The following is a 27,964-nucleotide window of genomic DNA, read 5'->3' as shown; positions in this document are numbered from 1 at the left end:
GCAATTTCTCGGCACACAGTTCTCATTGAATTTTGATACTGGCATTCGATCCCTATTGGGCCGCATCCTTGCCGCCGGGCGCATTCGATCCTACCGAAGCCCGCACATTTCAATTTTGAAGTCACCCTGTTCTCCACTTCGTTATCAGACAACTCATCCTGCGTTTCCTCTGCGCACCGCGTTGCTATGACTCCTCAGGGTGCCATCATAGTTGCTCCGCGCCCGAAAGTCATAGTTGCTATGGCATGGCTACTGGAACTGATATGGTACTCGATCAAGTCCTCTGGTAAGCACCCTGCCGTACGTGAAGTCTTCCTAGACGGGAAGTGTCTGGTCGGCCCTCGAGTTTGGTTTCGAGACAGGTCAGCCGTCTACCGACAGAAAATATGCAACGAATTCTGTTACTTCTCACATGACGCACTACTTGCTTTGGCGCAGCAACGCCAGCCCTATCGCGCGCAGAACAACACTGCAGCTTGGTGGGTTCATCGCGAGACCACGTTAGTATGCCACGACTGCAGGCTGAGCGCAGCAATGGACGTATGCGAGCTGTCTAGCTGCATGACCTACCTCCTAAAAATATGCCTAGCCCAACGAATCGCTCGTACATTCCTTCGATTAATACACTGGAATTGCAAGTATCAGCTTTGACGATGTGTGGCGGTGCACGTCTGGCATTGAGTCATCCCGGCTCACATGAAGCATACAATAGAAATTATGGCTGGGCCAAAATGGACGCTCCTTGCTAATCGATGATAGGTTCTGCTATGTGGCGAGCACCGCCCTAGAAAAACAAGCAATTCGTCGCAAACAACGCGCACTACATCACTAGCTAAAATCGGCGTCCGCGATACTTCGTCTGTTCGAATCATCCGCAAAGCCTGAGCTCATGTCTGATGGCACACGTCAACATCTTCTCGGATCCGCCTCGCTTCGTACTTCATCGCCTCAGACGAGACATGCGACTCGAGCCGGACATCTCTTCGATTCGATTCGACCCACTACCATCGACGATGGTCGAATAATGTCGAACGGTGACCTGACGTTTCTCTCACTCGTCCGCTCCAGCGTTGACTCTTCAACAGACGTCTTCCAGTTCCATCAGATGACCATATCCGCTGCTCCTTTCCAACCTATATCGTTCACGTATTCGCCCAAAAATCGCCATCGCTGAGGCCGCTCGCAGAGCTAGAGTCGCCAGTATCCTTGGATATCAAATATAATGAAGCTTGCGGTGAGTCATGCCATAGGGTGCAGATTGTTGCTTAGCGAGCCACAACGCAACAAGCTCTTCCTTGCCACGCTGGGCATTGACGACCTGTTTCCAAGTGGGTTGAGTCTCATGCGTCATAGCAACTATTCCCTGCATTGAATGCGACCAGGGATCAAGCATTGCAAGTGCATTGAGGCTCTGCGATATAACGGCCCAATCTTAACAGCCGTCCTGGATGCCACGAATATGGTCCAGGCAGCGAGTATGAGTCCCTCTCGCTATCGTCGATCGCCTGATTCTTACCATCGTATTTTACGCGTTTCCTTTGCCTCTTCCTCTGTTCCGTCAATGCACTTCCCCTTGTCACATGCGATTCTTCATCTCCAACCACAACCAATCCAGCATGCCTTCTCGGGGACTGCTTGCTCACAAGCGCCAATGGTCTAGCAGAACGCCCGCCCGCCACCATTTACCATGACATCGTTCGACCATCTTATCAACGATCATACGCGTATATCGGGATATCTTCCCATTTAGGCAGCTGGGCTAACAGAAGGACGGTGCCCTCGTCTCATCTTCGCTGCTGCCTAGAGCTTAATTCAACATCAGGCTACTAGCGATGACGAGGCTTACAACCATCGCGATGGGGGTGGAATAACATCCAGAAGTCCTCCAGATGATGAAGACGGTAAAACGATCTAGGCAACCATCTGGGCGAGAAGACGTATAGATGAGTGGAAATGAGCCGGAGAGCAGAAGGCGAGCAATCAATCCGTAGCGGCGTTGTACGGAAGCCCACTTCATCGTAATCGGTTCAGCTGCCGCTGCTCTTCTGCAAGTGGCAAGAGCTTTTTCCTCTTCGGCTGAGCGGGGGCTTGTCCTACCAAATGAGTAGATGAGGTGTTTAACGACATTGTCGTGGGTTTGCCATCGACAGAAGCTATGATCGCAGTCACAGTGAGTATATGCCGGCGTGTCTTTCGAGTTGTCAAGAGAGCTCGACTGAAAAGTCATATGTTAATCTACGTCCATGGTAGCTCAAAGATGATGGTGATGCAATATGGATGCATGCACTCGTCGCGTAGTTGATGGGGTATCGAAGACCCCTCAACCGTGTGAGCAATAGTCGACAAACCGTGGTTGAACCACAATCGTCCACCACACGATGGGTCAGTACCGCAGAAATCACAGTAATCCCCGCGTCAAACAACACTATAAAACCATAACATCATTTAACAACACGATGAATGCCCCGTTATTGCAAATACCCTTTTTCCCTCATCTTTTTGCAAGCTAGAACGCGTTCTCACATAGACATGCATGCCTCACGTCCTCCCACCTTTACAATGACGCCGCCCATCCCATCTACCGAACAAACACCACTCCTTGACGGAGCGGTGATGATCCCAATGCCCAATCAACAACTGCGCATACCGTCGCTGAAGTACGCTACTGTCTTGAACCTCCATTTGTACAGGCGGCGGCTGGATAAGTACGGCGATGCGCCGAGACGAGGTGAGGAACGCCCACAAGAGACATACACACCCAAATTAAACTAACTGGGAGATAAACATGCAGTAGTCGTTATCGAACACCTTGAACGAGTGCGGAGACATGTACTCCTTGGACTGCACGAGATTGAACAGCATCTACTGGAAGTAAGAGGAATCTTGGTGCAGAAGCGGTCATGGAAAATGTTCATCTGGCCCGCGGTGTACGTACTCTCTCTGTATTTCCGTTCATATCATGTTCTTCTCTTCTCTTCACTTCTTCCTCCGCTATCGAATCGCCTTTTCCACACCCTCTTCCAAATTCAATTCCCAACATCTATTCCCTTCAACTTTCCTACCTAAACGACAGCTCAACTTGGCCCCCTTACTCACCCCAACCCACAGCGCAATACCCCTCCTCCTCTTCATCGACACATACGCCCTCTTCCAATCTGAAGAAGGCCTTTTACCCGGTGCAATCATCCTCTTCACCGGCGTGTGTCTGACTGCTGTCTGGGCCACGTCCCGCATCTTGTGCCTTGAACATATGATTATGAAGACTGTGGAAGCGCGGATAAGGATACTGGAGATAGCTGCGCGCGTCCAGGGTAGGGAGGCTGTAAAGACTAGGGATGAGGAGTGGTTTGAGAGGAAGGCGTGGGGTGGTGTGTTTTGGGACTTCGGTGGGGTGTAGATGGGGGTGGGTGAGGAGGAGAGGGAGGATCTTGTGGTATTGATGGACTTTTACTATGGTTGCAATTTTATGATGTGCGCGTTGTCTCTATCTGAAAAGTTGGGTATGAGACTCCTCATATGCTATGTATCCTTTCTGTGTACCTGACTTCCACCTACTAGCTTGGAGCTTATTTTGAAGCTGAATAGCCATAATCTCGACCTGACGCGATGAGCACTCTTAACCTGTACTGAGTATAAATAAAGACCATGCTGTGCATAAAAATCTGTGCAAATAGTGCTTGTATTTAGCAAGGTGCTCATACCTAACCAATGGGACAAGAATACGCGCTAAATTAGAACCCGGTTCTGATGTCTTGGTATGCATACAAGCTGTACTATCATTCTCCCATGCTCCTCTGTAGACCACGATTGAAGAAGACCAGCTTCACCCCTAAACCCAACTGCCAATACGTCGCATCCCAAGTTTCCACGGCATTAAGTATCCTCAGCAAGACCAGGCTCGTCGTCGGATCCGAAGCAAGATATCTGAACTCTTCGGAACAGGGAACACGTACACTCCCGGGTTCTCTTCTGGTGGGCTTTTCGGCATAGAAGGTGGTATTTCAGGGCTGAGCGGGTGATATGTGCTCCAATCTCCGGGGTGAACGTCTCCTTGCTCAGCTAGCGTGCGTACTTTGAAGGTATCGCTTCTGATTTCTCGAATCGGATTACGAGACCAGTTGTTTAATGTTGGCGCTGTTAGGAGCGTTCTCTTCGGTTTGGTATATGTGCTCCAATTTTCTGGATGAAAACCTCCCTGCTCAGCTAGCGTGTGTACTTTGAAGGTATCGCTGGTAATTTCTCGCACCGGTTTGCGAGACCAGTTGCCTAGTGTTGACACGGCCAAGAGATTTCTCTTCGGTGTAGTATATATACTCCAGTCTTCCGGGTGTACATATCCTTGCTCAGCCATGGTGACAACAGAAGATGTATCCGCGGTTAGGTCTCGAACAGGGCGGCGTGACCAGTTTGCCGACAATGAAACTTCCTGTCTCGGTGGGACTGACGGCTCTTGATCAGTGCTCCAGTCCTCCGAATGGCAGTCTCCTTCGTCAGCCATAACGTAAAGTTCTTGGTGGAGGCTCCCATCGCTCGACGCGGACCCTGTACGCCGATTAACCACAAGTATGGGAAACAAAGCGTGCGCGACACAAGAGCCGCCGTGAGCATTGCAACACTCTGCTGCCCCGGGCTTAAGACCACGACCATATCACAGAGCTCTAGAGAGCTCATGATGACGGACCTGCCTGTACCCCACCTCCCCTCAACCCAAAACCACGCCCACCACCCCGTGCAGGCCCCTGAGGCTGACGAATAGGCTTTTCCTGCCCATTCGGCGTAGCGGGCCGACTTGAACCAGCTTCTTTTTTCTGGATATACACACTCCCCGGCTTCGGCGCGTACGTTGGATCGAAAAGCTGGCGAGCTGGAGCCGCCGCCGCCGCTCTTGCCGGTGATTGCTCGTTGCTCGATCTCGGCTGACTGTCCCTACCAGCGCGCCCTCGTCCCTTTCCGCGTGTAGCCTTGCCCGGCGAGTTACTGCGCGAGTCTTCTGTGGCAGAGGTAGCAGGTGAACCAAAGATTCTCTCACGGGCTTCTGCATATTTACGCTCTTTCTCTGCTCGTTCGCGCTGGGCACGGGCTTTGCGTTCTTCAAAGTCTGCAGCCGCCTTCTTTTGGCGCTCTTCTTCGCTGTCGTCGTCGTCGAGGCTCATGCCTGCCATATTACGGGAGAGGAGTTGCGGGGCGGGCTTGCGCGCGAGCATTGTGACTTTGGGCTTGAAGGTCGGTTCAACGGGGATGGGGTTGCGTGCTTGGGGATACCACTGAGGTTCTGGGTTCTCGCTTTGTCGAGCAAGTGGTTAGCTTTCAGCCTCGAAGCAATAGTTTGGAGACGTACGCCGACTCCCAGATCTGCTTATTCAGTTCGGCGTGTCTGGCTTTGAGTTGAGCCTTGGTCAGTTTGGGCTCGGGCTCAGGCTGGTTTCCATCTGGCCTGTCGTCTTCTTTCTGTGGAAAAAATGAGCAGTTGCGCGACGAAGTGGAGGGGCAGTTGTACATCGGCAATGGATTCCCAGTCGTCATCCCACGCGTCCGCAAGGGCGCCTTTCTTAGGGGGCATCTCACGTCTCTCTGTGGGTGTTCTGAGATACTGAGCAATACTCGTGGCCCAAAAGGTGCCTATAAAGTGCGAAGAGGGTTGGCGGGTAACAATGTCTCCCTCTCAGCTCGCCAAATTATCGAGGGTTCACTGCCGCTCCGTGGTCGAAGCGCACCTGCAGCGGGAGCTAAAACAACAACCCGCGATTAGGTAGCGCTTTGACTTTCACTGCTGCCTCCCGCGTCACCAAGCTGGACACAAACACTTCACCGCCGCTCAATCCTGCTCTTAAGGTACCGTCAAAATGTCTGGTAAGTTTCTCACCCTGAATCCCTACTGCCACCACCATGGTGAAGCACAAGCGACAGCTGCTAACTCCCGATTCTTTGAACTCAGACGTGGACGGCGACAGCACCATGCACTCCAGTCCGTCGCTCAACGGTAACGACGACGACGAAATGTTCCCCGACGAGGCTCTATCTCACAATCCCAACCCTAACCCCGACCCTTCCACACCACACCATCCCTCGATCAACCTCGCCTCCAGGGAACTGTCCCCACCTAATTCCCAGAGTCAACCCCGCGACCCCGCTAGCCTTACGCTAGGCGTCAACGCGAACGGGAAGCGTCCGCTATCCCAGGCCCAGACAGCTGGAATGCTAGGCGGAAGTCATCAAGACGCTGAGACGGGTTACCAGTGGTCCAAGCAGGAAGAGCAGCCTGGATACGAGTGGAAGAACACGAGGGCGAGGGAGGACGAGGCCAGGGCGCTGGAGAGCATTGTTGACAAGGGCAGTCAGATCAAGTGTGAGTATCGAGTACACGGGCTAGGACAAGATGTGAACATGGTACTAACGACTTGGTAGTGAGGTACGGAGATCCCTTGGATGCGAGTGTGGAGGCAAAGATGAAGCGTTGAGCAGGACTGAGTGAAGGGCTCATCAAGAGTCGGACAGCAAACATAGGAAGAAGGTTACATGATGGATACGGCCTACTTATACCTGAGCGAAATGGCTATCATAAGAGATTTGGACAGCCAGAACTTCGGAACAGCCAGCAGCGACTGCCAGAGAATTGCAGTTTACACGATGCAAACCAGAGGCCATAGCCATGCACATACCAAGGCGATTGCCTGCGCATGAATGCCATGACACTTGATAGTATCAATGAAAGTGGATTGTACTACCAAGACTGCCAAAATAGTTGATGTGAATGGCCATGACTTTGAAGACCTTTTGGGAAGTAATAATGCAGATAAACGTGTATTCGCGTTGGAAAGCACGCGATGGAGCCGAACGCTCTGCGGGTATCAAAGGTCCCCTATATCCTCCAAAATAGAATGAAATAAAATGCCTATGACAGTGAAAAAGTAAATGTCAATGTCATGCCCCATTAGTTACATAGAAAGAGGGCTGGAGGATGCTGAAATTGTGAAAAGTCGTAACTGTTGAACGCTGCCAAAATGACGCTCGTCACCTCCTGTTCGGCGGATACCCTATTTTCGTAAGAGCATGCTGCCTTTCTAGGAGGGCCTGGTGCGCATTTAACCTTTGTAGGGCGAGAATCCTCCTTTCTTGCCTCAGATTCTGCCCTTCGTCCGGTGCCTGCAGGGCATCGATACCATTTCGCCCATTCTCAAGCCTCTGCACTTCATTATGCTGTGTCCGGTTGATTGCCTGTTGCATCCTTGCCTGTGGGGTCGTTACCTGTCGATTCACGGTCTCTTGATTCAGCTCTGCATTCGCTTGTGGCTGTCGCTGCTGGCGTAGGCGGCGTACATTCACGTCTTGCACATCTTGAGGCTGTTGATGAAGTTGAGGCTGTTGATGAAGCTGAGGCGGTAAACGCTGTAAACGCTGTAAATGTCGTTGTCGCTGTCGTTGCTCTACTTGTTGGAGCTGCTGTGCATTTAGGTCGGCTACGTTGCCTATCCATTGTTGAACCCTACCGATATTGTCCATGGCCCCGAAGCCCTGAGGTCTAACAAAATTGGTTAGGCGGATGATACATATGACAACGTGGACATGGTGGTACAAATGGATGATGATAAACATACTGAAAAGGCAGCTGTTGTGGAGCAGGACCTAGGTAGCCGACAGGGTGGACAAATTGGATGGGATGAACGGGCTGAACGAAATCGGGGACGCGGGCAAATGCAAAGGGCTGTGGTCGTACGTACTGAGCTGCTGGTGGAACAAATTGAGGCACTCGGATGGGACCCCCCATACGTTGTTGGAAGACAACTGCATCGGCCCCTGCTCGAACTTTACGCGCATCTTCTGCTAGCTTAACTTGGTCCGACACTTTGACCATCAGGTCGGCGTCGGAGAGACCAGGGTTATCAGCTCGAACTTTAGCCATGGCCTCATCGGCTGCCCTCTGAACTTCTTGCTCGTGACGGTCTTCGATGTTTTCGTGTAGAGGACATTTCCCCTCTTGTGCCTCGCCGAAGTGTTTGTAGTCGGTTACGTTCTTGGAGCAAACATAGCTAATGTCTATGTCAGCAATCGTGCACAGAGACTAGTCTTACAGACTAGGATACTTACCATTGAAGGTTTTTGCAGTGCGTGCAAGTCATTTTATTGCAGCCAAAGTCCTTAATGAAGGGATGTTTGCAATTGTTGCATTGTCGAATCAAGGCGGCAGACATCGCTTCTTCTACAATGTGTCGCAATGTGAGCTGACCGTCCTTCTTGGCTTCTTCGCAGCTGATTGGAATGTGTGAATCTTTCTGGCACAGTCGGCAACTAGTCTTGCCACACTTCGTGTTCTGGCACCGGAACTCCTTGTCGATCTCGACTGGAGGACATTCCATCCTGAAGTCACAAAAGGGGCATTCCGATAGGAAGTCAAGCCCTGCTGCTTTCAAATCCTCTAGCTGCTGCATGTGCTCCAGTCGTTCGAATGTCTTCTCGCTCAAGACTTGTTGCAGGAAGCGACGCGAAAAAGTACCATTGCAGTCGTCAACTCCAAAACACTTTGGACGGTAGCGGGACTGTCCCATTTGGGTCTCAATTTGCTGCCGAGGGCAGTTTGAGCAATAGAAGTGAACCGTGTCACCGTTGCAGCTTATCATGCGATTGAGGGGTACGTCGTTGAAGCAGCATGCGCATTCGCCCATCTCATTGTTCATCTGAGCTTGTTGTAAGTTGGCTTCTTCAGCCTGTTCAGCCTCGTCGGCTTTGCGACGTTTAGCTGGCAGTTGTTAGTATTTAGTCATCTTATGACAATAACCGTCAAAGGCCCCGAAAAGGTGCATGAAAAAGAGTTTAAATGTCTATAATCGACCTGGCGGTACTACTAGGCGTGTTGAAATGGTGGCTCTAGAGTACTAGGTTTTGTATGCTGCGTGTATTATGAGGAATCAAACTTACCAGCCTCGATCTCGATCTTCTTCCTTGCAGCGTTTAACTCTTTCGGAAGTTGACTTCCACGTTCGATCAATTTATGTTCGAAGTCGCGCTTGATGCGTGATTTGCCGGTGATTGTAAAAGGCGATGCCACTCGCCGGTAGTTGCGGACTTGTTCTTCTAGCACACCGTAGGCTTTGAAAAGAGTTTTGTTCAGTGCTAAGACGTTTGTGATATGTCGGATAGGCACGCTGAGAAACTCGTCTTTGAGGAGATCTGATCTGAATGAAGGTAACGTTAGTAGCAAGTAACGATCGCGGAAAAGGTAAAGACAAAGAGGGGTAGAGGCCGAGCGCGAAATGCAGCAAGTGAATATCGTGTGTCATATGAGGGCCCGATTCCATAGCCAGCGCTGCAGGTGGTGCTGGCGCTTTGCTGGCGTGGGTACGTAGTCTGGATGACAACAACGACCGCTTCACTCGCTTGCAGCATGTATCCAAGGTCATACTTGAATGCCACACTTGGAATGCTCCTAGTAATCACAAACTTCAAGAATTGTACTGGTAGCTACCTGCTGTCGAATCACAAGGCAGATATGTACGCTTGTGTTTGAAGATTCTGGGCTGGAATCCGGGTAGGTAGTGCAGATCAGTTCGACTGGCAGTAAATCACGAATACCATCTGACATGAATCGAACATTTACTTACGCCTGTTGTTCATATCCGGTCGCTTCGGGGTCTCGTTCACCCTTCTCATAATCGCTCAAATCGCCATCATCTTCCCTCTTCCTCTTCTTGTTCTTCGCCTCGTCCACCTCTTTTGGATACGCATCGCCGTCCAGAAGTTGAGTGACAACTTTCTCGCACAGTGCGATTGTACGTGTGGCATCTGTTGTCTTCTGGTGAATGACTTCGAGCGCATGGTCGACGGAGATATCCGGCAAGACACCCAGGACCATCTGCAAGCACGCGGCTTCGGTGACGAGTTGCGTATCACCGCCCCAGTCATTGGAATCCTCATTCGAATGTGATGTTTTGTCATCTATCATGAAAGGATCAGATGGCGGCACATCGATATCTGGGATGGCCGTTAGGTCGATCGTGTCGCGGTCTTCTAGGTCGAAATGCGCGTTCACATTGTAAACAGGGTCGTCCGGATTGGGCAACTTGTCTGCAGGTTCCACTTGGTCATCGTCCTCGCTATCAGATACTAGATCGATAACTTCGTGGCCGAGGTCGGCCCCTGATCGAGCCATTGCGTTTTTGTCGGCTTCTTGTGCTGTTGCAAGCGATGCCGTTGGGAGACAGCTCGAAGGTCTAGATCCTGCTAGTACCTTTACATAAGTTGAAGTTGAGGTCAGAATATATTATTCTGCTTCCCGTCGTTGGTGTGGGCAAAGGATTAAGTAGTGATAGCAAGAAGTTGCTGTCGGGAAAGCCTCCTCCTGGCGCTGCGGTCACGTAGCTCGAGCGGAGTCTGCCTAATGTGGAGAAAGTGGTCGATAGACATCAATTTGAACTTGGGGGCAACCAGTGAAAGAAGTAGAGAGGGCAAAGGGCAAATGCGAGATTCGGGCCAGCTCCATGTGTAGCTTGGTAGCCTCGTTGGTCCCCCACCAACGCTCGGCGGCCTCTCACGCAGTGTGTTGAATGTGTGTAAAGTGAGGAGTGAGAGAGTTAGAAGTAGAGAATATTGTGTCGGCACCGTAACCTGCGGTATTGGGTACCTAGGTATGTTTTGGCGCGCAGGTCGTGGTAAGGTCCAAGAGCTGTCTCCGTTCTTCACCCACCAATGAAACAAGCAAGCGCATCAAACAGTAAGTAAGAGAAGCGGCAGCGGCAGCGGCAGCGACGTGCCACAACAGCTCAAATGAACAAGAGAAGCGCCCCCAACTCGCAGCGAGTAGGAGTAGACTCGGAGTCGTCGAGGCGTGCGGCGGAGCAATCCACTACTGTCTCAGAGCGCTTCGCCCAGTCCAAAGTGCAGTCGCGGATGCGGTTAGACTAACTACAACTAGCTTTTGGTCGCGAGCTTACCGAAGGCACAGGGTTGGGAAGAAGCGAGTGCGACCTTTGGGGTTTGTCTCCAGTTGAGATGTAAGCCGTGAGCCGAATTCTTGCCTTGATGTTTGCCTTGATCATGTTTACTTTTATGTCATGGTGCACCAACGAGCCAGCTAGCCGCCACCTGACCCTCGTAAGCAGTGTCATCGCTCGCTTTCCAACGGCACACATCGGGAAGCCATGGAGACGCGAATCGGGGCATGTCTTTTGTGGAGACAAGCGACGGGAATGTAACCGGCTAGGGAGATCAATGGCACTTATATAGCGAAACGTGGGGTAATCGTTCGAACAAAGGCTCCTACAGTTCGACACACCTCCTTCATCAATCCGAGCATAACTGTGGCACGTATACTCCTGTAACCATCTCGTTCCTGAGTCATTAAGACTATCTTCTACTGCATCCGCCTCACAATCTTATTTCCGCAAGGGTGCTCTTGTCCACGCCCTACGACAAGTGTACAAAGAGCTAGTTTCAGAAGTGTCTACAAGAAGGCATCTGCTTCCCCCCTCAAGTCTACGAAGGATACAACACATTCATCTACCAAATTATAACCATGGACGTCAATGCGACCCCCAAGATGGGCGATTCTCCTGCAATCATACTCGTCCATCCCACCGAAGAGGAAAAGCTCATTCAGTTCAACCTCAACGGCGCGGAATGGCGGGGCGCGCTATCCTTAGAAGCCTACCTACGCCGCGAGACTGTACTCTCGCAGCAAACTCTCACAAAAGACGGCGGTATCACCTACTGGATCCTCATCGATACCTCATTACCCCACCAGTTGGGTCGACCAAAGTTGCCGCTAGCGAGCTGCGAGACGTATCGGAAGAAGGCGTTGGTGTGGCAGGACGGAAAACTGCAAGAGGTCATCTGCCATGGGATTGGAAGTGTATTCTGCGCGAGCCACTTGAGGAGAAGAGGGTATGCGCAAAGGCTGATGACAGAGTTGGGGAAGGCGTTGAGGACGTATCAGACGGACGAGAAGACTCAATCTCTGTTCTCCGTGCTGTACTCTGATATAGGCAAGGTGTGTGCCATTCCCCCCTCAGGATTGCTTCGTGTCGTTGACCATCAATAGAAATTTTACAAGGATTTTGGCTGGGAGCCATTTGACTCTTCACACGTCGCGCTCAACGCGGGCACGTCTGCGGATGCGAGCTCTCTACCCGCTGCTCGGCCATTGTACGCCGAAGACCTTGAAGAGCTTTGCGAGATCGACGTAGCTTCTGTAAGACGAAACCTTGAGTCGCGACCAAAGGGCAGCAAGACCGCAGTAGCGCTTCTGCCTGACATCGAGACAATCCGGTGGCATCACGCGCGGGAGAATTTCGTTGGCATGGAGCTCCATCGCAAGGCGCCCAATATCAAGGGTGCTATCGTAGGAACTGAAAAAGGAAAGCGAGTGTGGTGCTACTGGACTCGGATGTGGTATAACCAGAACCCTGCTGAGGCCAAAGGGAATACGATGCACATTCTGCGACTGGTCATCGAGGACGGCGTTTGGGGGGACACCGCTGCTAGCAACGTCAATGGAAACTCGGTGGACCACAGCCACGATGCTGCTATTGCGGCCTTGTTGGTGGTGGCACAACGTGAGGCAGAGGAGTGGAAGATGGAGCATGTAGAGATGTGGGCGCCCACGCCGGCCGCGCTGGCAGCTGCCCAGAGGCTGGATCCGAGTGCAAAGGTAGTCGCTCGGGATACTGAGAGCATTGCGAGTCTGCAGTGGTTCCCGGAACACGATGGGCCGGTCGCTGATAAGATTGACTGGATTGGCAACGAGAAGTACGGGTGGTGTTGAGCCTGAACATTACTAGCTGCCTCGACCTACAACACGTTTATAAGGTACTTTTAGACATACGAAAAGCTCCTGATGCTATCCTAGCTACACCAAACAAGAAGTCTCACGCAGCGTCCTACACTATGGGAGCTTTGTGGGTTGTACATGGTGAACATGAGGCAAGCACACCTCATCTCCCACAAACCTTTTCAGGTAGGCTCTAACGAGAAGACACTTTTTCATCCTGCACAAGCTCCAATGAGAACAGGGAAAACCTCTTCCTCGATCAACCGGCAAGCCAGAAGAGTCAATGAAAAAGAAAGGACCTGTCAGATTGCCATCAACGTCCTGCCTTCCAGCGCGACCGAAGTACGCAACCAGTTGGCTGAAGATCATCGCCACGCTCGCCGAAGCAAACGTAATAAGGCCTCACTCCGGGACATCGAGGCTGAATCTCATCAACCAGGGTGGAGATTCTGTGGCTTTTTTGAGAAGCTCAGAAGAGGACGTCTACTATAGCTTTTGTGGGGTTAGTGGGTGAAGGGCGCAACCTGATGGATTCAGGAATACATACAAATGATTCTTAGAAGTACTGCGGTGACGTTAGCAACAGGCAGAGGGGAGTAGGAGGCTGTAGGGGAGAACTCACTCGTCGACATAATTTGGAAAGAAGGGGCGGAGTGCGCAGCCATTAAATAGGTTGAGCGACGCGCTAATTTTCGCCTGACTAAGCGCCACCGTGCGCTCGGCTGGCAAAAACTTCGCTGCCGTTATTCAGCCGACGCCGACAACGCCGGCGCTAACAGGCTAGGCCAGGGCATATCGCGATCATAGCAACAGTCAAGTTCACAACTGTTCAGGTCCTGAGCAGAGCGTCTTGCATGAACCCGATTTTAAAGGTACAATCATCCACTTTCTCAGCCGCATACTCGCCGTACGAGCCCGTTAGCATGTTCGTCACGTAACGCAAAGGCTGGATATCTTCTGAAAGTTGGTTATGCTATCGCACAGCACCAACTAATCATGACGCGAAAACATTCAATCTACATTTGAACCTGCCAGTAGGGGACTGTAAGATCAGCCAAACAACTTCAATGAGAGCGAGCTGTGGTGTAGGGACACTGTGCAATCCACATGTGCTCCATTCAAATTTGCGGAGATTAGATCTCTTGCATAACTAGGCGTATAACCAAAGACGCCCTCAACTCCGTTCTTTCCGTGCATCAGTGAGCATCTTCTACCGTAGGCCGTGACTGCAAGCTTGCATATCTTTTTGTACTGTATTTGACTCTCCGCACCCAGCAAGTCGAAAGCACTGTCGAAATGTACCTCGTCCCATAGCCAAACCATGGACTTACAAATACGTGAAGAAAGCACGGCGTTGACAATGCCCAACATAGCCGATAAACGTCGCCCTGGTATAACAAGCATGCTATATCATGTGCTAGCCCTGTTCTTTCGGCTCTGCGTGTTCGCCAAAGGGAATGTTGCTGACATGGCCGATGCCGCCGCATAACATAGGAACAGCATGCTGATGGCGGGGCATGGAGATTTGTGCGTCGCGGGGCACCACTCGGCGTCTGTCTGCTCTTAAGATAACCTGGGTCGCTCTGCTGTGCCTTGCAGTTTGCAGTTGATGTTTTAGACGTTCTTGTAGACACAAGTCTTTCTAATTAATATCTGATGTCTTCCCGTGCATGTATTCGTGAGCCTGACTGGGCCGGACGCAGCTTGAGTCACTGCGATTCCGGAGCTACACCATTAATAATTCTCCCCACGGGGACCATCACTTTACTGCTATCTACCACGTCACCGCTTCTTGATCTTTTTCTTTTTGTCGCGCTTGATCATTGAATAGAGTTGTACATTATGTCGTCACACACCGCATCGCAACGCTACCTGAGCACCCGAGGAGGATCTTACGATGTGAGTGTATCCGCGCATTGAAGCTACACCAACGCCAGTTGACCACTCTAACACCTCACAGCTCTCTTTCGAGGAAGTCGTACTCAAGGGCCTCGCCCCGGATGGCGGTCTTTTTATCCCAGAGGAAATCCCTGCGCTGCCCGACGAGTGGGCGTCAAATTGGAAAGACCTCTCATTCGAAGACCTCGCTTTCGAGATATTCTCTCTCTACATCTCCCCCTCCGAGATCCCGCCAGCCGACCTGAAAGGCATCATACGCCGCAGCTATGCGACCTTCCGAGCGAAGGACATCACACCCACCGTCACACTCGACAAGGAGAAGAATATACATTTGCTAGAGCTGTTCCATGGCCCTACATTTGCGTTCAAAGATGTCGCGCTCCAATTCTTGGGCAACCTGTTCGAATACTTCCTCGTTCGCAGAAATCAGGGCAAAACGGGCCGTGACAGGGAACATTTGACTGTCGTTGGCGCGACAAGTGGTGATACTGGCTCAGCGGCCATCTACGGCTTGCGCGGAAAGAAGGATGTGTCCGTCTTCATCATGCACCCACACGGCAAGGTCAGCGCGGTTCAGGAAGCACAGATGACAACCGTCATGGACGCCAACGTGCACAATCTGGCGGTGGATGGCACATTCGACGACTGCCAGGTAAGCCGTACAATGATAAGCCCTCTAACACCAACATCTGACACTTCGTAGGACTTCGTCAAGGCTCTCTTCGCCGATCCTGAGATCAACGCGACGCACCGCCTCGCCGCTGTCAACTCCATCAACTGGGCCCGCATCCTCGCGCAGATCACCTACTTCTTCTACTCCTACTTCAACCTCATCAAATCCGACTCCTTCCTCCCGGCTTCTACCGTCCGCTTCGTCGTGCCGACGGGTAATTTCGGCGATATCTTGGCTGGCTTCTTTGCGAAGCGCATGGGCCTGCCGGCTGAGAAGCTGGTCATCGCAACAAACGAGAATGATATTCTACACCGATTCTGGGAGTCGGGTAAATATGAGAAGAAGTCTGTACATGGAAAAAAGGCCGAGGGCGGGCTTGTTGAGGATGGTGTCAAGGCGCACGAGAGTGGTGTCAAGGAGACACTGAGTCCAGCTATGGATATCCTTGTCTCGTCGAACTTCGAGCGGTTGCTTTGGTTCCTGGCATATGATGTCTACAGCACAAACTCAGATGCGGTTTCGCAGCGACGGAGTCAGGCTGGCGACCATGTGCGAGGATGGCTCAATGATCTAAAGTCGAAGGGTGGATTCAGTGTCGACCAGCAGATATTGAAGGCGGCACAGTCAGACTTCGCGTCGTATCGCGTCAGCGACGAAGAGACGATCGATACCATCAAGTACGTCTTCAGCGCGCCGTCTTCGAAGAGCTATGTCCTGGACCCACATTCAGCCATCGGTATCGCAGCAGCACTACGCTCCGCTGAAGTCGCGAAGCCGCCATCTGTACACCACATTGCGCTTGCAACAGCACATCCAGCCAAGTTCGCGAACGCAGTGGAGCTAGCACTGCCAGAGCAGAAAGCCTACTTCCAGGAGAAGGTGCTGCCGGTGGAGTTCAAGGGCTTGGAAGACAAGCCACGGCGAGTCAGCCACGTCCAAAGGTCGGACGGCTGGCAAGGTGTTCGCAAAGTCGTCATCGCGGAAGTTGAGGTTGAATTACAGGCCGCTGAAAGGGCAAGCAAATAGAAGATGCTGCGGAAAGAAAAGCATTTCACGGGTCAGATGTATCGGCTTGATTAGATAAAAAGGATACAGTTGCAAGTTTAGATCGTGCTTGAAATCAATAGACGCGTTCATTACTTCAATTCCTTGACTACACAAGTTTTTTCTTCTTCTACCTTGTTCTTACAAACGTAAGTAGCCAGCTCGTGGAAAAAGACCAAACCACCATGCTTACCAATCAGCCTCAATGGCCGTCATGGCGGTGGTTCTACACATTTCGTCGATAATCAAAGCTTTAGTTACGCGCCTTCAATAGCCGCTTCAACAACTACTTGCCTTATTCAAACTAGTGTGATGCTTCCTTCGCGCAGCTACATGACCCTGAGTCACCCCAAAGCTACAATTCAGCCCTTACTTTATCATTTCCGGTAGCTGTGTAAGACTTTGATACGACTTTGTTGTGATCACCCTGACTGCCCCCTCAAGATGTCTTCACCGGAACAGCTTCGCCTAGGGTGGATCGGTCTTGGATCGATGGGTCTGGCCATGGCTATCAACATACAGAAATATCTAGAAGAGAAAACACTTCCTCCACTAAAGTATTGGAATCGTACGCTATCACGCGGAGACGTTTTAAGAGAAAAGGGTGCCGTTCCAGGTCAATCAATCGCAGAACTAGTGCAGAGCTGTGATGTGATCTTCATCTCGGTGAGTGTTTTCCCTTGCGTTGAAGATAACTAGAGTTGCTAATGGAAAATCAGGTCAGTGACGATCAAGTTCTCAAAGGAGTCACCAACGAAGTGATTGAGAGCGGTCCTATCGACGAAAAGATTTTCGTTGATACTACGACCGTCCATCCATCAACCACAACATCCATCACCACCTTACTTCAAAACAAACAAGCATCATACATCGCTGCCCCTGTATTCGGCGCAACACCCCTCGCTCAATCCGGCACTCTCCTAATCGCCGTAGCCGGCTCCCATCAAGCCATCCAGGCCATCTCCCCCTTCCTAAAAGGCGTCCTAGCCCGCGCCGTCATCGTCGTAGGCTCCGAGCCCTCTCAGGCCCTCCTACTGAAAACAACGAGTAACTTCATCACTGCCGGCCTCATGTATCTCCTCTCGGAAGCACACACATTCGCTTCGAAAACCGGCCTACCAGCTGACGTGCTTGAATCCCTCATTGAACAGAACTTCGGCGCGTATGCGCACGGTGTGTCTAAGCGTCTCACGTCCGGCGCGTATTTCCCTGCGGAAGGGCAGGCACCGAGCTCAGGCCTTGAATTGGGCATCAAGGATGTAGGGCATGGTGTTAGTCTGGCGAGGGAGAAAGGAATGAAAGTGGAGGTTGGAGAGTTGTATCTTGGGGCTGCGGAGGAGGCGAAGGCGTTTGGGGACGAGAGGGGGAGGAAGTGTGATAGCAGTGCTGTGTTCGGGGTTGTGAGACAGAGGGCTGGTTTGGACTTTGAGAGTGAGGAAGTGAAAGAGAGGGATGCTGCGAGGAGAGTGTAAGAAACACGAGAAATATATGGAACTAGTAAGGACAACTCATACATAAAGTTAGAAATATTAAGCATAGCGAGACTCATGCACATAACAAGATGAGCAACACTAGCTTACCGTTATGTAGGACTATTTTCTTGCATTACGTGTGTATCACACACCGGTAAGCAACGCAACTACCGAATAAGACTGTGGCATCCGTGGCGCTGAATTGCCACAGTAATAGTAGCCGGCGAAGGCATACAAACAATAATACCATCGAATTTATGTTCTGTAAATGTTGTGGAGACTCTCTCTCGGTGTCAAGTTTCTCAAGCGGACAGTGACATCATGATGCCTCGGCACGTTCATTGTAGGGAAAGCGCGTCAGCATCCCATATACATGGATAGAGATCCCCTTTACCCTGACTTTCATACGCCTATCCCTCGAATTACCTCAAGGCACGCACCAAAAAATGACATCCCTCTTTGAAACTTACAATCCCTCGATCTTAGCGATCCCAGCATACTACATGCGTACGTACGCTAGTTGCCTGTGAGACATACACTGACCTTGTCTGGATCTATAGTCTCGGTTCTGCCTCACGGTTACGCCATCAATGTAGCTACGCAGGGGAAGCTCAATGCTTGGGATAACCGCAATCCGCGCTCCACCGACTTGAAAGCGAGCCTCAAACAGCGCCTACCTGCAGAAACCTTCGCCAAGTATGAACGGCTTGAGGCGTGCCATGCCAATGGAATGGAGGTTCGTCTTCATACCACCCTGATGTCCATCTCTGGGATTCAAAATGACTGTGATAGAACTTGCCTTTGTTCGCCTCGGCGGTCATCTTAGGCAACATGGCTGGACTGAAGAAGCAAGATCTTACTGCATTCGTCGGTACCTTCCTGGCCATTCGTATCGCATACACGGCAGTCTATGCTACCAATCAGACGCAGGGATTAGCGCTCATCCGTACTGGAATTTTCAATGCGGGTGTTTTGTTGTGCTTGCGGACGATCATTCAAGCTGCAAGGGCGCTTGGCGGCACCAGAGTCTAGGCAGTTATCTTATATAAGATCGAGACGGGTGATATAAATCTGACCGAGGATGTCCATATGTCTCGAGATCACGAAAGAACAGCGTAGTGCATACATCGAAGTGACTAATTGAGCTTTTCCACGGTCAAGATAAAGCAGTTGTATGGTAGCCTACTCGAATATGTGTTGTTGTCCTTTCCGAGCCTGTTGGAGCCTCCAGAGACACCGGATTTAAATGCCAGTGCACGTCTGAGACATGTTCCACGCACGGCTTGTCTGAACTAGTGAGGTTCACGTTTGATTGTGCGCTCGTAGATATCGCGTGAAAGAAGAGAGTTTTTGAGGATGCGAAACCCTTAAAGTTCGACTATACTGCCAATGATCGCACCAGACGTCAAATTGTACGATGAAAAGTGGTCCATTTGAAGCAGTAAATAGCGCGGTGGCAAGCTGTGGAGCAGCTCACGCAATCCCGGGGCAGCTACATGGTTCGCCCACAAATGGCTGCCTGCGCGCCCGCTTCTCCTAGTCAGGAGAGCCAAAACGTGTCCATATCACAGCAAAAGTCATAAAAAAGGCGTAAACGACAGGAGGCGAGAATCTCCGTCTCTTCCTCACCGCAACTCTCCCTCGAGACTCGATAAGCCTGTTGTGATAGCGATCACGTGCCTACCGCACCTGCCAGCTTACGGTCAGTGCCCTCGCCACGACAACGTCTCTTCAACCCAGCCCTTTCTGTGCATCAATTAGAGTACCTCCACCTCCACCCGCACCATCTCCAACCACACCTGGCTCTCTTGAACATCTCCCGTAAGTCAATCGCTGCCGGCCCGCGCACTCCCCTCTGGCTTTGTTCACCCCACGGTGGGTTCGTCGCCAGACCTCGCACGACCGTCCAACCCTCGATCTCGCACCTGGCGCCTCAATCTGCCTGCGGTCGCACATCACCCTCTACAACTTTCCCAACTATACATTCGTCATGACGCCATGATGTTATCTTCGCCCTTTTTCTAACTTTAGTCACTGCAGGTTCGAGAGTCTTTACACCGCCCTACCGCACACTTATTTACCCCATCACACGAATCCACCGCCAACATGGGTCTCACATTCTCGAAGCTCTTCGATAAGCTATGGGGAAAGAAGGAGATGCGCATTCTGATGGTTGGCTTGGACGCTGCAGGAAAGACCACAATTCTTTATAAGCTCAAGCTCGGTGAAATTGTCACCACCATCCCCACTATCGGTACGCTGCGCTCCAACAACCCCGCAACAATGAGGAAGATGCGCTGACAGTTGGATGTACAGGCTTCAACGTCGAGACCGTCGAGTACAAGAACATTCAGTTCACCGTGTGGGATGTCGGTGGTCAGGACAAGATCCGACCTCTGTGGAGGCATTACTTCCAGAACACCCAGGGTATCATCTTCGTCGTAGACAGCAACGATCGCGATCGTGTTGTTGAGGCACGTGAGGAGCTCCAGCGAATGCTGAATGAGGACGAGCTGCGGGACGCCATGCTTCTGGTCTTTGCCAACAAGCAGGATTTGCCTGTAAGCTGACTTGAACAAAACCACAAATGGAACAAGACGCTGACACTGCATTTACAGAATGCGATGAACGCTGCTGAGATCACTGACAAGCTTGGTCTCCACAGCCTCCGACAACGTGCTTGGGTACGTCAATGCTGACTTTCGCTCTCCTGTATCGCGCTAACACACCATCCAGTACATCCAGTCGACCTGCGCTACCTCCGGTGACGGTCTGTACGAGGGCCTCGAGTGGTTGAGCAACTCGCTCCGCAAGGCTGGCCACAACTAAGTATTGCGCACACGACTTACGTAGCGACCTGTCAATGGCAACGATTGCCAGCTTAGGCACATCGCGACCCAAATATCTTCCGGCTTGTCCCAGCCATATTTCTCTACAACCACGACCCAATAAATGTATGCATCGGTGTCTTTCAGATCGGATGGTGGAGCGGATATAGTTCCTTTTCACCATTGGAGTTTGTGTGAGGTGCTATGACTTGCGTTTCACGGACCGTTGGGAAACAGTCTCTGGTTACTTTACGTGGTACTATCATCCAATTTGAGCCTCTTCTTACTATAGATTGCATGTCGGTCCTCCGTCTTTATGTTTCGTGTGCTCTTCGAATCTAGCTCATGACTTCGCTATGAGCTTGGTTAGCCATGGCACACTCGAACGCATAGAAACGTTGTAGAAGCACGCTGATAACTAAGCTAGAGTAAATCCACATGTAGTAGGCTCGATGAATGTCCCCATGCGCAATCTTTCAACAGAGTTACAGCACCACGCCCGATCGGCTGCCAAGAGAACATGCCTAGTTGCGTTGCATGATTGAATGCTTGTCCAAGCCGACAAACGTCTACACGCATTTTCTGGAAAGTCTCAACCCATGAAAGAGATACTGAGCGGTTCAGGGCGAAAAGGGGGTCCTTGAACATTTCTCAGGGCTGTTCATGGGTCCTCACTTTTGTTTTGCTGCTACTGGTTAGGTGTTGGGTACGGGAAGACTATTGCTAGTATCATGAGTTGGACAAGCAGGAAGTGTTTACAGCGTCTAGGGAACGAGATCTGAAAACAGTAGGGTCTGGGTTTGGGAGTGAGCCATCTTATTACCAAATGGATTCAATTGGAAATTATTGTTCAAAAACCATGGGGTTCGTTTTCCTTTTTTCCTCAAAAGGGAACTGCGTCCTGACATGTCCTGACGATGCAAGATGCTCACCGCCACTAAACCCTAGTGAAAAGGAGAGAAGTCTAGTGACGCAAATGCTCGACTCGTACTACGATATCCAGCATCCAAGGACCGAAAGACTTTTCCAACCCAACTAATCCATACCGTTGATTTCGAGAAGACAAAACGCAGAGGCTAGTGGGAATGTGCTATGATGATCGAGAAGATGCCCCATGATAGTACACGCCATAGGTAATGTGGATAACTCCCGTTCCTTGACGCCGGGTTAGATTGGGGTGGGAAGTCTATTGAAATGATGAACCCCAGAAATAACATGAGAAAGTTGTAGATCATGGCGAGGGCGCTCGCACATGTACACCGGGTGTGGGATAGAAAACGAAGGACCGCTAGCAAGAGACCTCTTCATCTTCGCTATCGTCTGTGAGCTCGGGTTCAGGATCGACAGCCCAGAGAATAAAGGGTCCGTTATAGTCGTTCTATGATCTGTTAGCTCTCAGGAGAAAACACACATGGAAGTTATGGAGTCTCACGTTGAAATCAACCGGGTCGGAAGCAAACCACCATCGACCTAGAATGATCCGGCCACCGGGCAAGACCACACCTTCGTATGCCCAGAGGTTGTCGCGATCGACCTGGTCAAAATCGTCCATGAAGTGTTTCATGAACGTAATACGTTGCCAGCCCGGAATACCAGCCTGGGGAGGAAGTGGGTTCAGCCAGCCAATAGCGTTGAAATCGTCGTCAAGGTCATTACCATGGCCCACGAATTGAATATTCTTGAGCTTCGGATCTTCAGTAACCATCTTAGGTTTGCTTCGGCCTTGTGTTTTGACGGGAGGTGTGGTAGTGTCTCTTAACGAACGCAGGCGGTCCTCGAAAACCGTTGGCCATCTCAGCCGATGTCCGTCTTGCACAAAATCAAGCTCGAGAGACTACATGTTGTCAGCACTTTAGTATTGACGCTTTCAACAACACCTACCTGTATCTTGCCCTCTTCGACGTTCTTGTCGACGAAGAACTCGGCACCAACCTGATCTGGGTGCAGCTTTCGAATCTTTACAACCTCTTTAGCATCCAAGTAGGCATAAGTACCCTTCCAGTGCTTCCCTAATGGATATGCACCTCGTCGAAGAGGCTCTCGCCACGCGGAAGGCTTCTGTGTCACCGATAACGCGTTCATATTCTCGAACAGCGTGTCGACCTCCTCATTCATCATATGATGGCGGAAGAAATTCAAGCAATGAAGCACCCACTCCATGTTCACGTCTGTGAGATTGAGGCCTTGGTACATGGGAGCGGCGTTGGTCGAGAGGTAAACTGCACGCTGCGACTCCTCAATCGCGAAGACATCGTGCTTTGCCCCCTCTAACTCGAAGAGGAAGTGAGAACACATTAGCTTGATGGCAGCCAGCATGGGGTTGACATGAGCTGGCTCGCCTCGGGAGGGTTGTGGCGCGCGTCGATTGTTGAGAAGGATCTTGGAGTTGAGGACAAAGTTAATCAGACAAGTTTGGTTCTTGCAGAACGGCCGATCATACTCGTCGATCTCGAAAGGACCTTGGAATGTCTCTGTGCCATGTTAGTATAACGAGTGCAAAGTATATGCCCTGGGGAGGGATGAACAAATCACACTATAGATGGACTTACCGATGATGAGATCGCGCAGAACTTCTATGACATCTAATTCTCGCTTCTTATGACCACGGAAGAATCCGTATCCAGTACCCCGTCGAAGTTGCTTCGCCCGATTCTGATATAAACCCTGAAGCGAGGAGTTGGACGAGCCCTCCTTTAGCGCAAACTTCTCGCGGAACTTCGCACGCCAGAAGGACTTGTTATCAGCGTCGATCGCATCGTTCGTGGCTTGACATATGAGCCGGTAACTGGCGATGTCCTTGTCTGTATCGAGTTCGTGAGCGATGGCCTTGTTGAGCTGCGAGGAATGTCAGTCTACGCAATGCTTCATGCTCATGGATATCAAACTTGCCTCTATCGGAAGAGAGTTGAAGGCACCACTGGAGGAAGGTGGCCGGTGATCCACTGTCGGGCCAAGCGTCAATAGATGGTGGGCGAAAGGTAGCATCCTCTGGACGGGCTGTGTGTTTGCTTGGTTGAGCGAGAACTGAAAGTTAGATAGAAAGAAGTAGTATTATGAGCTCCGAAGGCAGATATAAGTAGGACAGATGCCCTAGAAAGCTACTAGTAAAGGCAATGCCACTGTTGCTTATATGCAGTGAAGGCAGCCACCGTTGGGAAAGGCGAGGCAAAAGACGACGTGACGTCGTAATGCTATCTGAGGTCTCCAATCTTGTAGCACCGAATGATCACCGGGGCCCTGTCTGGAGGCTTGAAGTGAGTTATGGAGCAACACTTTGCTGTGAAATTGCCGATGAGACGGCGGCGACTTGGGAAAGCACACGATAATCGTGGCTGCAGCGTCCGTTTGTCCACGATTGTGAAGTTCCAACTGAGAACGCGCAGGTTTGTGACACAAAAGTAAGAGGGCTCGTAGGCATTGTGAAAGTTTGGAGGTCGACGTTGATTTGGAGGGCCTATTTGTGGGGTGCGGTTGCCCTCGCATTTTACATGGCTCCAGGGAAAGAAGGGACCAATGATGCTGAGTTAGTTACCATATCATCTGCTTCTTCACGTACCTTCACGATACACATGTGCAGGCTCATAAAATTGATAAGTAGAAGCTGGAAATTCCTTGAATGCTCAGTGTGCTCGTGCAACGACTAGTAAGCAGCCAATGGCATAATGCCAATGCCAGCCTACAGGGAGGTCTTTGCTTTCTCTTCAACTTCTAGGAGACTTAGTTCAGACGCACTGGAGTTAATGAGCACGTCTTCGGGGAAGAAGAGAGAAAAACGGTAAACTTCAGCAAATAGGAAACTGATTTTGTTAGCCGGCCAAGGTCTAAGAAAAATGGTTGGGAATCGAGAACTCTTAATAGAAATACTAATTAAAGATATAAAGAAAGACACAGCTCTTTACCGCCGCAGAGCAGACACTTCGCCACGGTTCACAAACCCCGTTTGCTCGTCACTAGATCATCGGCAGCACACCAACAGCCGCCGCGCCTGCAACCCAATAGCCACCACTGGCAACTCTCCACCTCCTCACCGCCTTGCTCGTACCGCTACCAGTCGGCGACGGCGCACTTCCACTTCCTGAGGGGTTCGAATTTCCATTCGACGGTCTTTCATGTACATCAGCTACGCCCGTACCATCCAACTTTGTCACGACATAGATTTCGCCCGTGGAGTCGCTGCTCATGAACAGCCTACCTCGACTATCCCAAGCTAGGCCTACAGGACGGAAGCAGCCTCTAGGGCACTGGGATAGATCACGATTTGATACAATATCAACAGCGGCTGTCGTGCTGTTTGCGGGTGAGGTGGGCGAGCCGTTACCGTCAAACGACACGAGGCTGAGCTTGTAGCCGATGGGGGATTGCCGGTTCCTACATACAAGCTTAGAAAGATAACCAAAGAGAGATTGAAACACAATTACCATGATCCATGCATCGTGACCCAAGCACTAGTGCCTTTCGGGTTAAATGTGATATCGAGAGGAGCCATGTGGGCAGCAAACGTGATCCTCGGCGCGATTCGATCGTTCTGGCAGAAGTCGTCATTCACGGTAGCATTTTGGTCTCCAATAGCAAACTGTGAGCCAGTCGTGCCACGAAAGTTGGGAACCTCGGCAACGTTCCAGGCAGCGAAGCAGCTGGGATAGCCGTGGTTCCCACCTTGCCCCGCACTGCGAGTCCCGTTCAGGTAGCCGTGAAAGTTCATTTCCTCGCCGGGGTTGTTCTGGTTGAAGGTTACGCCGCTCCTCTGGATATTGTCGACGCTGTTTTCCACGGAATAGATACCACCTGAGATGGGATCTTCCGCTACACCTACCGAGTTCCTGAGACCCCATCCGAGCAACAGTCCGTCCGAGGGGTATTTGTATGCTGAGTTGGTAACGTTGTTAACATTGAATGCTTTGATTGTGGAAACTCCGGTGGTCACGTCCAATGCATCGAGGTCAAGGTTCGATTGGCTGCCACGGCTGACGAGTAGCAGATCGGGGACCTTTTTGGAAAGAAGCAGAGTGCGGGTGGTATGTCCTTCATCGGGTCCCATGTCTTGGATAATGTGTCGAGAATTAGACGTGGTGCGGCCTTGTGAAGCATTATAGTCCCATGCGAACACATCGCTGTGAGAGGAACCGTAAAGAGTGCGGCCATCCTGCGTCAGGGCAATGCCGTGGCTCAACTAACATCGTTAAACTCGGACTCATCTTGCATAGTTGTAGAGATGAGGTTTGCCAAAGGTGATTTCGTCCACTCACCGAACTATCTGCCACGACGCTCTGAACAGCGCCATCAACTCTCACACATGGCCCGTCCCCGGTCAGCCTCAGCCGACTAATCCCATGTCCCTGCTCCACCACCAAAAGCCCACCTTCCGAATCGAACAGAATGCCGCGCGGGGACCTCAGCCCGTTTGCCACAACCTCGACACGGAATCCCGGATATACCGAAGGAGCGCCATGTTGCGGAGCAATTGGGCTCTGGCACGCCGCTGCAGGAGTTTGAGCTTTGGCGGTCAGCACGGCGAACGTGAGAGCTAGTAAGTGTTTGAGCGCCATTATCAGCATGGATGACAGACGTAACAAGGCAACTGGATTGAGATTATTCCGGTGAGGAGGTGGAGAATGTGGTAAGCGAGGAGGCAAAAGCTGGATACGGCTATGCAGGTACAGATGAAGTCAATCAACGAGGACCGATACTTTGCACGGGTAGAAACTCGACGAGACGTAAGACCTGTGGTCGAGCCAGAGAGATCGCCGACGTGTTCGTGTCTTGCCGTATGGAAGAATGGAGATTCACATATACCCCTCGTCCAAGCGGTCCTGGTCGCGCATTCCTGGTGTCCCTTGGCTTGCGCTTTCCAAGAAACGCGGACGTCATCAATGTTCAAGGCCAAGGGGTCATCTGACCTCTTTCGACACTGCCAAACGTTCGTGGTCTCAAATACACGATTGCATTCATTGGCGATGCGATTGAAACCGATGAGTTGGTTGTATGCATGACTTGCGTGTCCACGGCGGCAAGTTTTGAGCGTTTGAGCCGGGGGTGGAGAAGCCTTGCTGAGCGGCGCTATTCTCGGCCCATGGAACGCGATGTCACGCTTAAAAGTAAACTAATGCTGGGGTTGCAACGCGAAAGTGGTTGTTTTTGTTTTTGTTGTTTATCAACACTTGGTAAGCAGTGCGGAGAAGACCAAACAGGAATATGCATCTTCATGACAATTTGCCGTGCAGATACGTGTTAGGCGTCCAGTGTCGGAGAACTTCGGTTCCGTGGCGCGAGAGGCTACCATTGCGTGATGATTACCGCTGTAGTGCTGGTGCCACAGATAGGAAGGTGGAAGGATAAGCACGGGATTTGCTCGATAGTTAAGCCTTTTCAACTTCAATCATAGATCGTGGCGTGAAGAGTTGACGCCCATTCTCTTGCCTCCTCGAATCGGAACCTAAGGCGAGCTGACGAAGATTTGTCTCGTTCGCATGTCATAGCATGCATAGTCGATCATAAAAGCGCCCCATGAACTGGGCCGCTGCCGGGCGTACTTGGCCAGATCGCCATGGAAATGGTATGCATTAGCCGAGTGTGATTCGGTTACGTGACTGCAGTAGTCAAGTTAGCAACAAGGGTTTGGAAGCTATGGTAGTTTCATAATAGAATACCTTCGATTTCGAGATAGTGGTCGACAGCTAAGGAAAGGCCTCGGAGTTACTCCGACATGAGTCCTTTCAGTCCAAGTTTGCTAGGGCACCACTTGAACTTTGGAAAGATACTATTAGCAAGGGTGGTTGATAGTCCCATAATAATCCGCATGAGTTAGTTCGGGGAAGTAGTTCATAACCTTGGGTTGCTTGCGTTTAGACATCACGTTGCATAAAAGACGACGCCGTTTAAGACATATTCAAAGGTTTGTGTATTCGCGTCTCGTGAGACAGAAGATGCCGGCCGTGGGTAATCAATGCTCTGACTTCAAGCGGACGCCCCTGGTAATTCAAAAAGAAATGAAAAGGCAAAGGAAAACAAAAAACGAAATCCAATCCGCTTTTTGTACATGACTCCGTGAGATAGGAAAGCGGCTCGCGAACTGCGCGGCCGGCCTTTTTCCAAGGGAGTATTATATGCCCACAGACCAAAGAAAATTCCCTTGATGCGCCGCTTCTTCGATTAAACAAAATAAAACATATGCATGCTCACATGCGCTTCGTGTCGCATGCCTCCTCTTTGTCCGCGTATCGTGGCCGGCAAGTATTGCAACCTATGCAAAAGGGAATCGCAAGAAATGCAGTCGCTCCAAATGCAGCAG

The 27,964-nt window shown here is 51.0% G+C and overlaps 14 protein-coding genes across 14 annotated transcripts; 7 read left to right on the top strand and 7 right to left on the bottom strand.

Moving 5' to 3' along the window:
* Window positions 1-1,733: 1,733 nt before the first annotated feature.
* Window positions 1,734-2,669, bottom strand: K460DRAFT_192824 (uncharacterized protein). Its single transcript, XM_040927134.1, has 2 exons — window positions 2,536-2,669; window positions 1,734-2,382 (listed from the first exon to the last, which is right to left on the bottom strand). The coding sequence occupies exon 2, from the start codon at window positions 2,225-2,227 to the stop codon at window positions 1,808-1,810; it is 420 nt and encodes a 139-aa protein (XP_040783372.1). The 5' UTR covers window positions 2,228-2,382; window positions 2,536-2,669; the 3' UTR covers window positions 1,734-1,807.
* On the bottom strand, window positions 2,429-3,109 carry K460DRAFT_370787 (uncharacterized protein). The gene is made up of 2 exons (XM_040934226.1): window positions 2,792-3,109; window positions 2,429-2,728 (listed from the first exon to the last, which is right to left on the bottom strand). Exons 1-2 carry the CDS (start codon window positions 2,860-2,862, stop codon window positions 2,539-2,541), a joined length of 261 nt encoding a protein of 86 aa, XP_040783371.1. The 5' UTR covers window positions 2,863-3,109; the 3' UTR covers window positions 2,429-2,538.
* K460DRAFT_370785 (uncharacterized protein) lies at window positions 2,918-3,656 on the top strand. The gene has a single exon (XM_040934225.1). It carries the CDS (start codon window positions 2,960-2,962, stop codon window positions 3,395-3,397), a length of 438 nt encoding a protein of 145 aa, XP_040783370.1. The 5' UTR covers window positions 2,918-2,959; the 3' UTR covers window positions 3,398-3,656.
* K460DRAFT_192747 (uncharacterized protein) lies at window positions 3,641-4,582 on the bottom strand. Its single transcript, XM_040927133.1, has one exon. It carries the CDS (start codon window positions 4,496-4,498, stop codon window positions 3,884-3,886), a length of 615 nt encoding a protein of 204 aa, XP_040783369.1. The 5' UTR covers window positions 4,499-4,582; the 3' UTR covers window positions 3,641-3,883.
* An 85-nt stretch (window positions 4,583-4,667) lies between these two features.
* On the bottom strand, window positions 4,668-5,560 carry K460DRAFT_295842 (uncharacterized protein; the record flags this gene model as incomplete). The annotated part of the gene is made up of 3 exons (XM_040929589.1): window positions 4,668-5,283; window positions 5,339-5,448; window positions 5,498-5,560. The coding sequence occupies 3 exons, from the start codon at window positions 5,558-5,560 to the stop codon at window positions 4,668-4,670; spliced, it is 789 nt and encodes a 262-aa protein (XP_040783368.1).
* A 215-nt stretch (window positions 5,561-5,775) lies between these two features.
* K460DRAFT_370782 (uncharacterized protein) lies at window positions 5,776-6,741 on the top strand. Its single transcript, XM_040934224.1, has 3 exons — window positions 5,776-5,850; window positions 5,936-6,346; window positions 6,406-6,741. Exons 1-3 carry the CDS (start codon window positions 5,844-5,846, stop codon window positions 6,456-6,458), a joined length of 471 nt encoding a protein of 156 aa, XP_040783367.1. The 5' UTR covers window positions 5,776-5,843; the 3' UTR covers window positions 6,459-6,741.
* Window positions 6,742-7,519: 778 nt separating this feature from the next.
* Window positions 7,520-10,144, bottom strand: K460DRAFT_294389 (uncharacterized protein; the record flags this gene model as incomplete). The annotated part of the gene is made up of 4 exons (XM_040929487.1): window positions 7,520-8,027; window positions 8,086-8,734; window positions 8,914-9,170; window positions 9,597-10,144. 4 exons carry the CDS (start codon window positions 10,142-10,144, stop codon window positions 7,520-7,522), a joined length of 1,962 nt encoding a protein of 653 aa, XP_040783366.1.
* Window positions 10,145-11,530: 1,386 nt separating this feature from the next.
* On the top strand, window positions 11,531-12,754 carry K460DRAFT_295557 (uncharacterized protein; the record flags this gene model as incomplete). Its single annotated transcript, XM_040929571.1, has 2 exons — window positions 11,531-11,980; window positions 12,032-12,754. 2 exons carry the CDS (start codon window positions 11,531-11,533, stop codon window positions 12,752-12,754), a joined length of 1,173 nt encoding a protein of 390 aa, XP_040783365.1.
* Window positions 12,755-14,388: 1,634 nt separating this feature from the next.
* K460DRAFT_420670 (threonine synthase-like protein) lies at window positions 14,389-16,406 on the top strand. Its single transcript, XM_040938093.1, has 3 exons — window positions 14,389-14,659; window positions 14,721-15,311; window positions 15,363-16,406. Exons 1-3 carry the CDS (start codon window positions 14,603-14,605, stop codon window positions 16,356-16,358), a joined length of 1,644 nt encoding a protein of 547 aa, XP_040783364.1. The 5' UTR covers window positions 14,389-14,602; the 3' UTR covers window positions 16,359-16,406.
* A 258-nt stretch (window positions 16,407-16,664) lies between these two features.
* On the top strand, window positions 16,665-18,096 carry K460DRAFT_321304 (6-phosphogluconate dehydrogenase-like protein NAD-binding protein). The gene is made up of 2 exons (XM_040930474.1): window positions 16,665-17,042; window positions 17,096-18,096. Exons 1-2 carry the CDS (start codon window positions 16,821-16,823, stop codon window positions 17,846-17,848), a joined length of 975 nt encoding a protein of 324 aa, XP_040783363.1. The 5' UTR covers window positions 16,665-16,820; the 3' UTR covers window positions 17,849-18,096.
* A 159-nt stretch (window positions 18,097-18,255) lies between these two features.
* K460DRAFT_321303 (uncharacterized protein) lies at window positions 18,256-19,062 on the top strand. The gene is made up of 3 exons (XM_040930473.1): window positions 18,256-18,355; window positions 18,409-18,584; window positions 18,641-19,062. The coding sequence occupies exons 1-3, from the start codon at window positions 18,295-18,297 to the stop codon at window positions 18,878-18,880; spliced, it is 477 nt and encodes a 158-aa protein (XP_040783362.1). The 5' UTR covers window positions 18,256-18,294; the 3' UTR covers window positions 18,881-19,062.
* Window positions 19,063-19,954: 892 nt separating this feature from the next.
* On the top strand, window positions 19,955-20,677 carry K460DRAFT_359364 (ARF/SAR superfamily; the record flags this gene model as incomplete). The annotated part of the gene is made up of 4 exons (XM_040932188.1): window positions 19,955-20,102; window positions 20,165-20,409; window positions 20,467-20,532; window positions 20,585-20,677. 4 exons carry the CDS (start codon window positions 19,955-19,957, stop codon window positions 20,675-20,677), a joined length of 552 nt encoding a protein of 183 aa, XP_040783361.1.
* A 1,287-nt stretch (window positions 20,678-21,964) lies between these two features.
* K460DRAFT_380586 (uncharacterized protein) lies at window positions 21,965-24,094 on the bottom strand (the record flags this gene model as incomplete). The annotated part of the gene is made up of 5 exons (XM_040935277.1): window positions 21,965-22,054; window positions 22,109-22,510; window positions 22,558-23,147; window positions 23,226-23,511; window positions 23,996-24,094. 5 exons carry the CDS (start codon window positions 24,092-24,094, stop codon window positions 21,965-21,967), a joined length of 1,467 nt encoding a protein of 488 aa, XP_040783360.1.
* Window positions 24,095-24,495: 401 nt separating this feature from the next.
* On the bottom strand, window positions 24,496-26,656 carry K460DRAFT_370772 (soluble quino protein glucose dehydrogenase). Its single transcript, XM_040934223.1, has 3 exons — window positions 25,923-26,656; window positions 25,095-25,846; window positions 24,496-25,044 (listed from the first exon to the last, which is right to left on the bottom strand). The coding sequence occupies exons 1-3, from the start codon at window positions 26,229-26,231 to the stop codon at window positions 24,627-24,629; spliced, it is 1,479 nt and encodes a 492-aa protein (XP_040783359.1). The 5' UTR covers window positions 26,232-26,656; the 3' UTR covers window positions 24,496-24,626.
* Between the last annotated feature and the right edge of the window lie 1,308 nt (window positions 26,657-27,964).

Source organism: Cucurbitaria berberidis (genome assembly GCF_010015615.1).
Source record: "Cucurbitaria berberidis CBS 394.84 unplaced genomic scaffold K460scaffold_6, whole genome shotgun sequence".
Lineage (NCBI taxonomy): Eukaryota > Fungi > Ascomycota > Dothideomycetes > Pleosporales > Cucurbitariaceae > Cucurbitaria > Cucurbitaria berberidis.
Note: the sequence above shows the minus strand (reverse complement) of the source record. Positions and strands in the feature narration are given on the sequence as shown.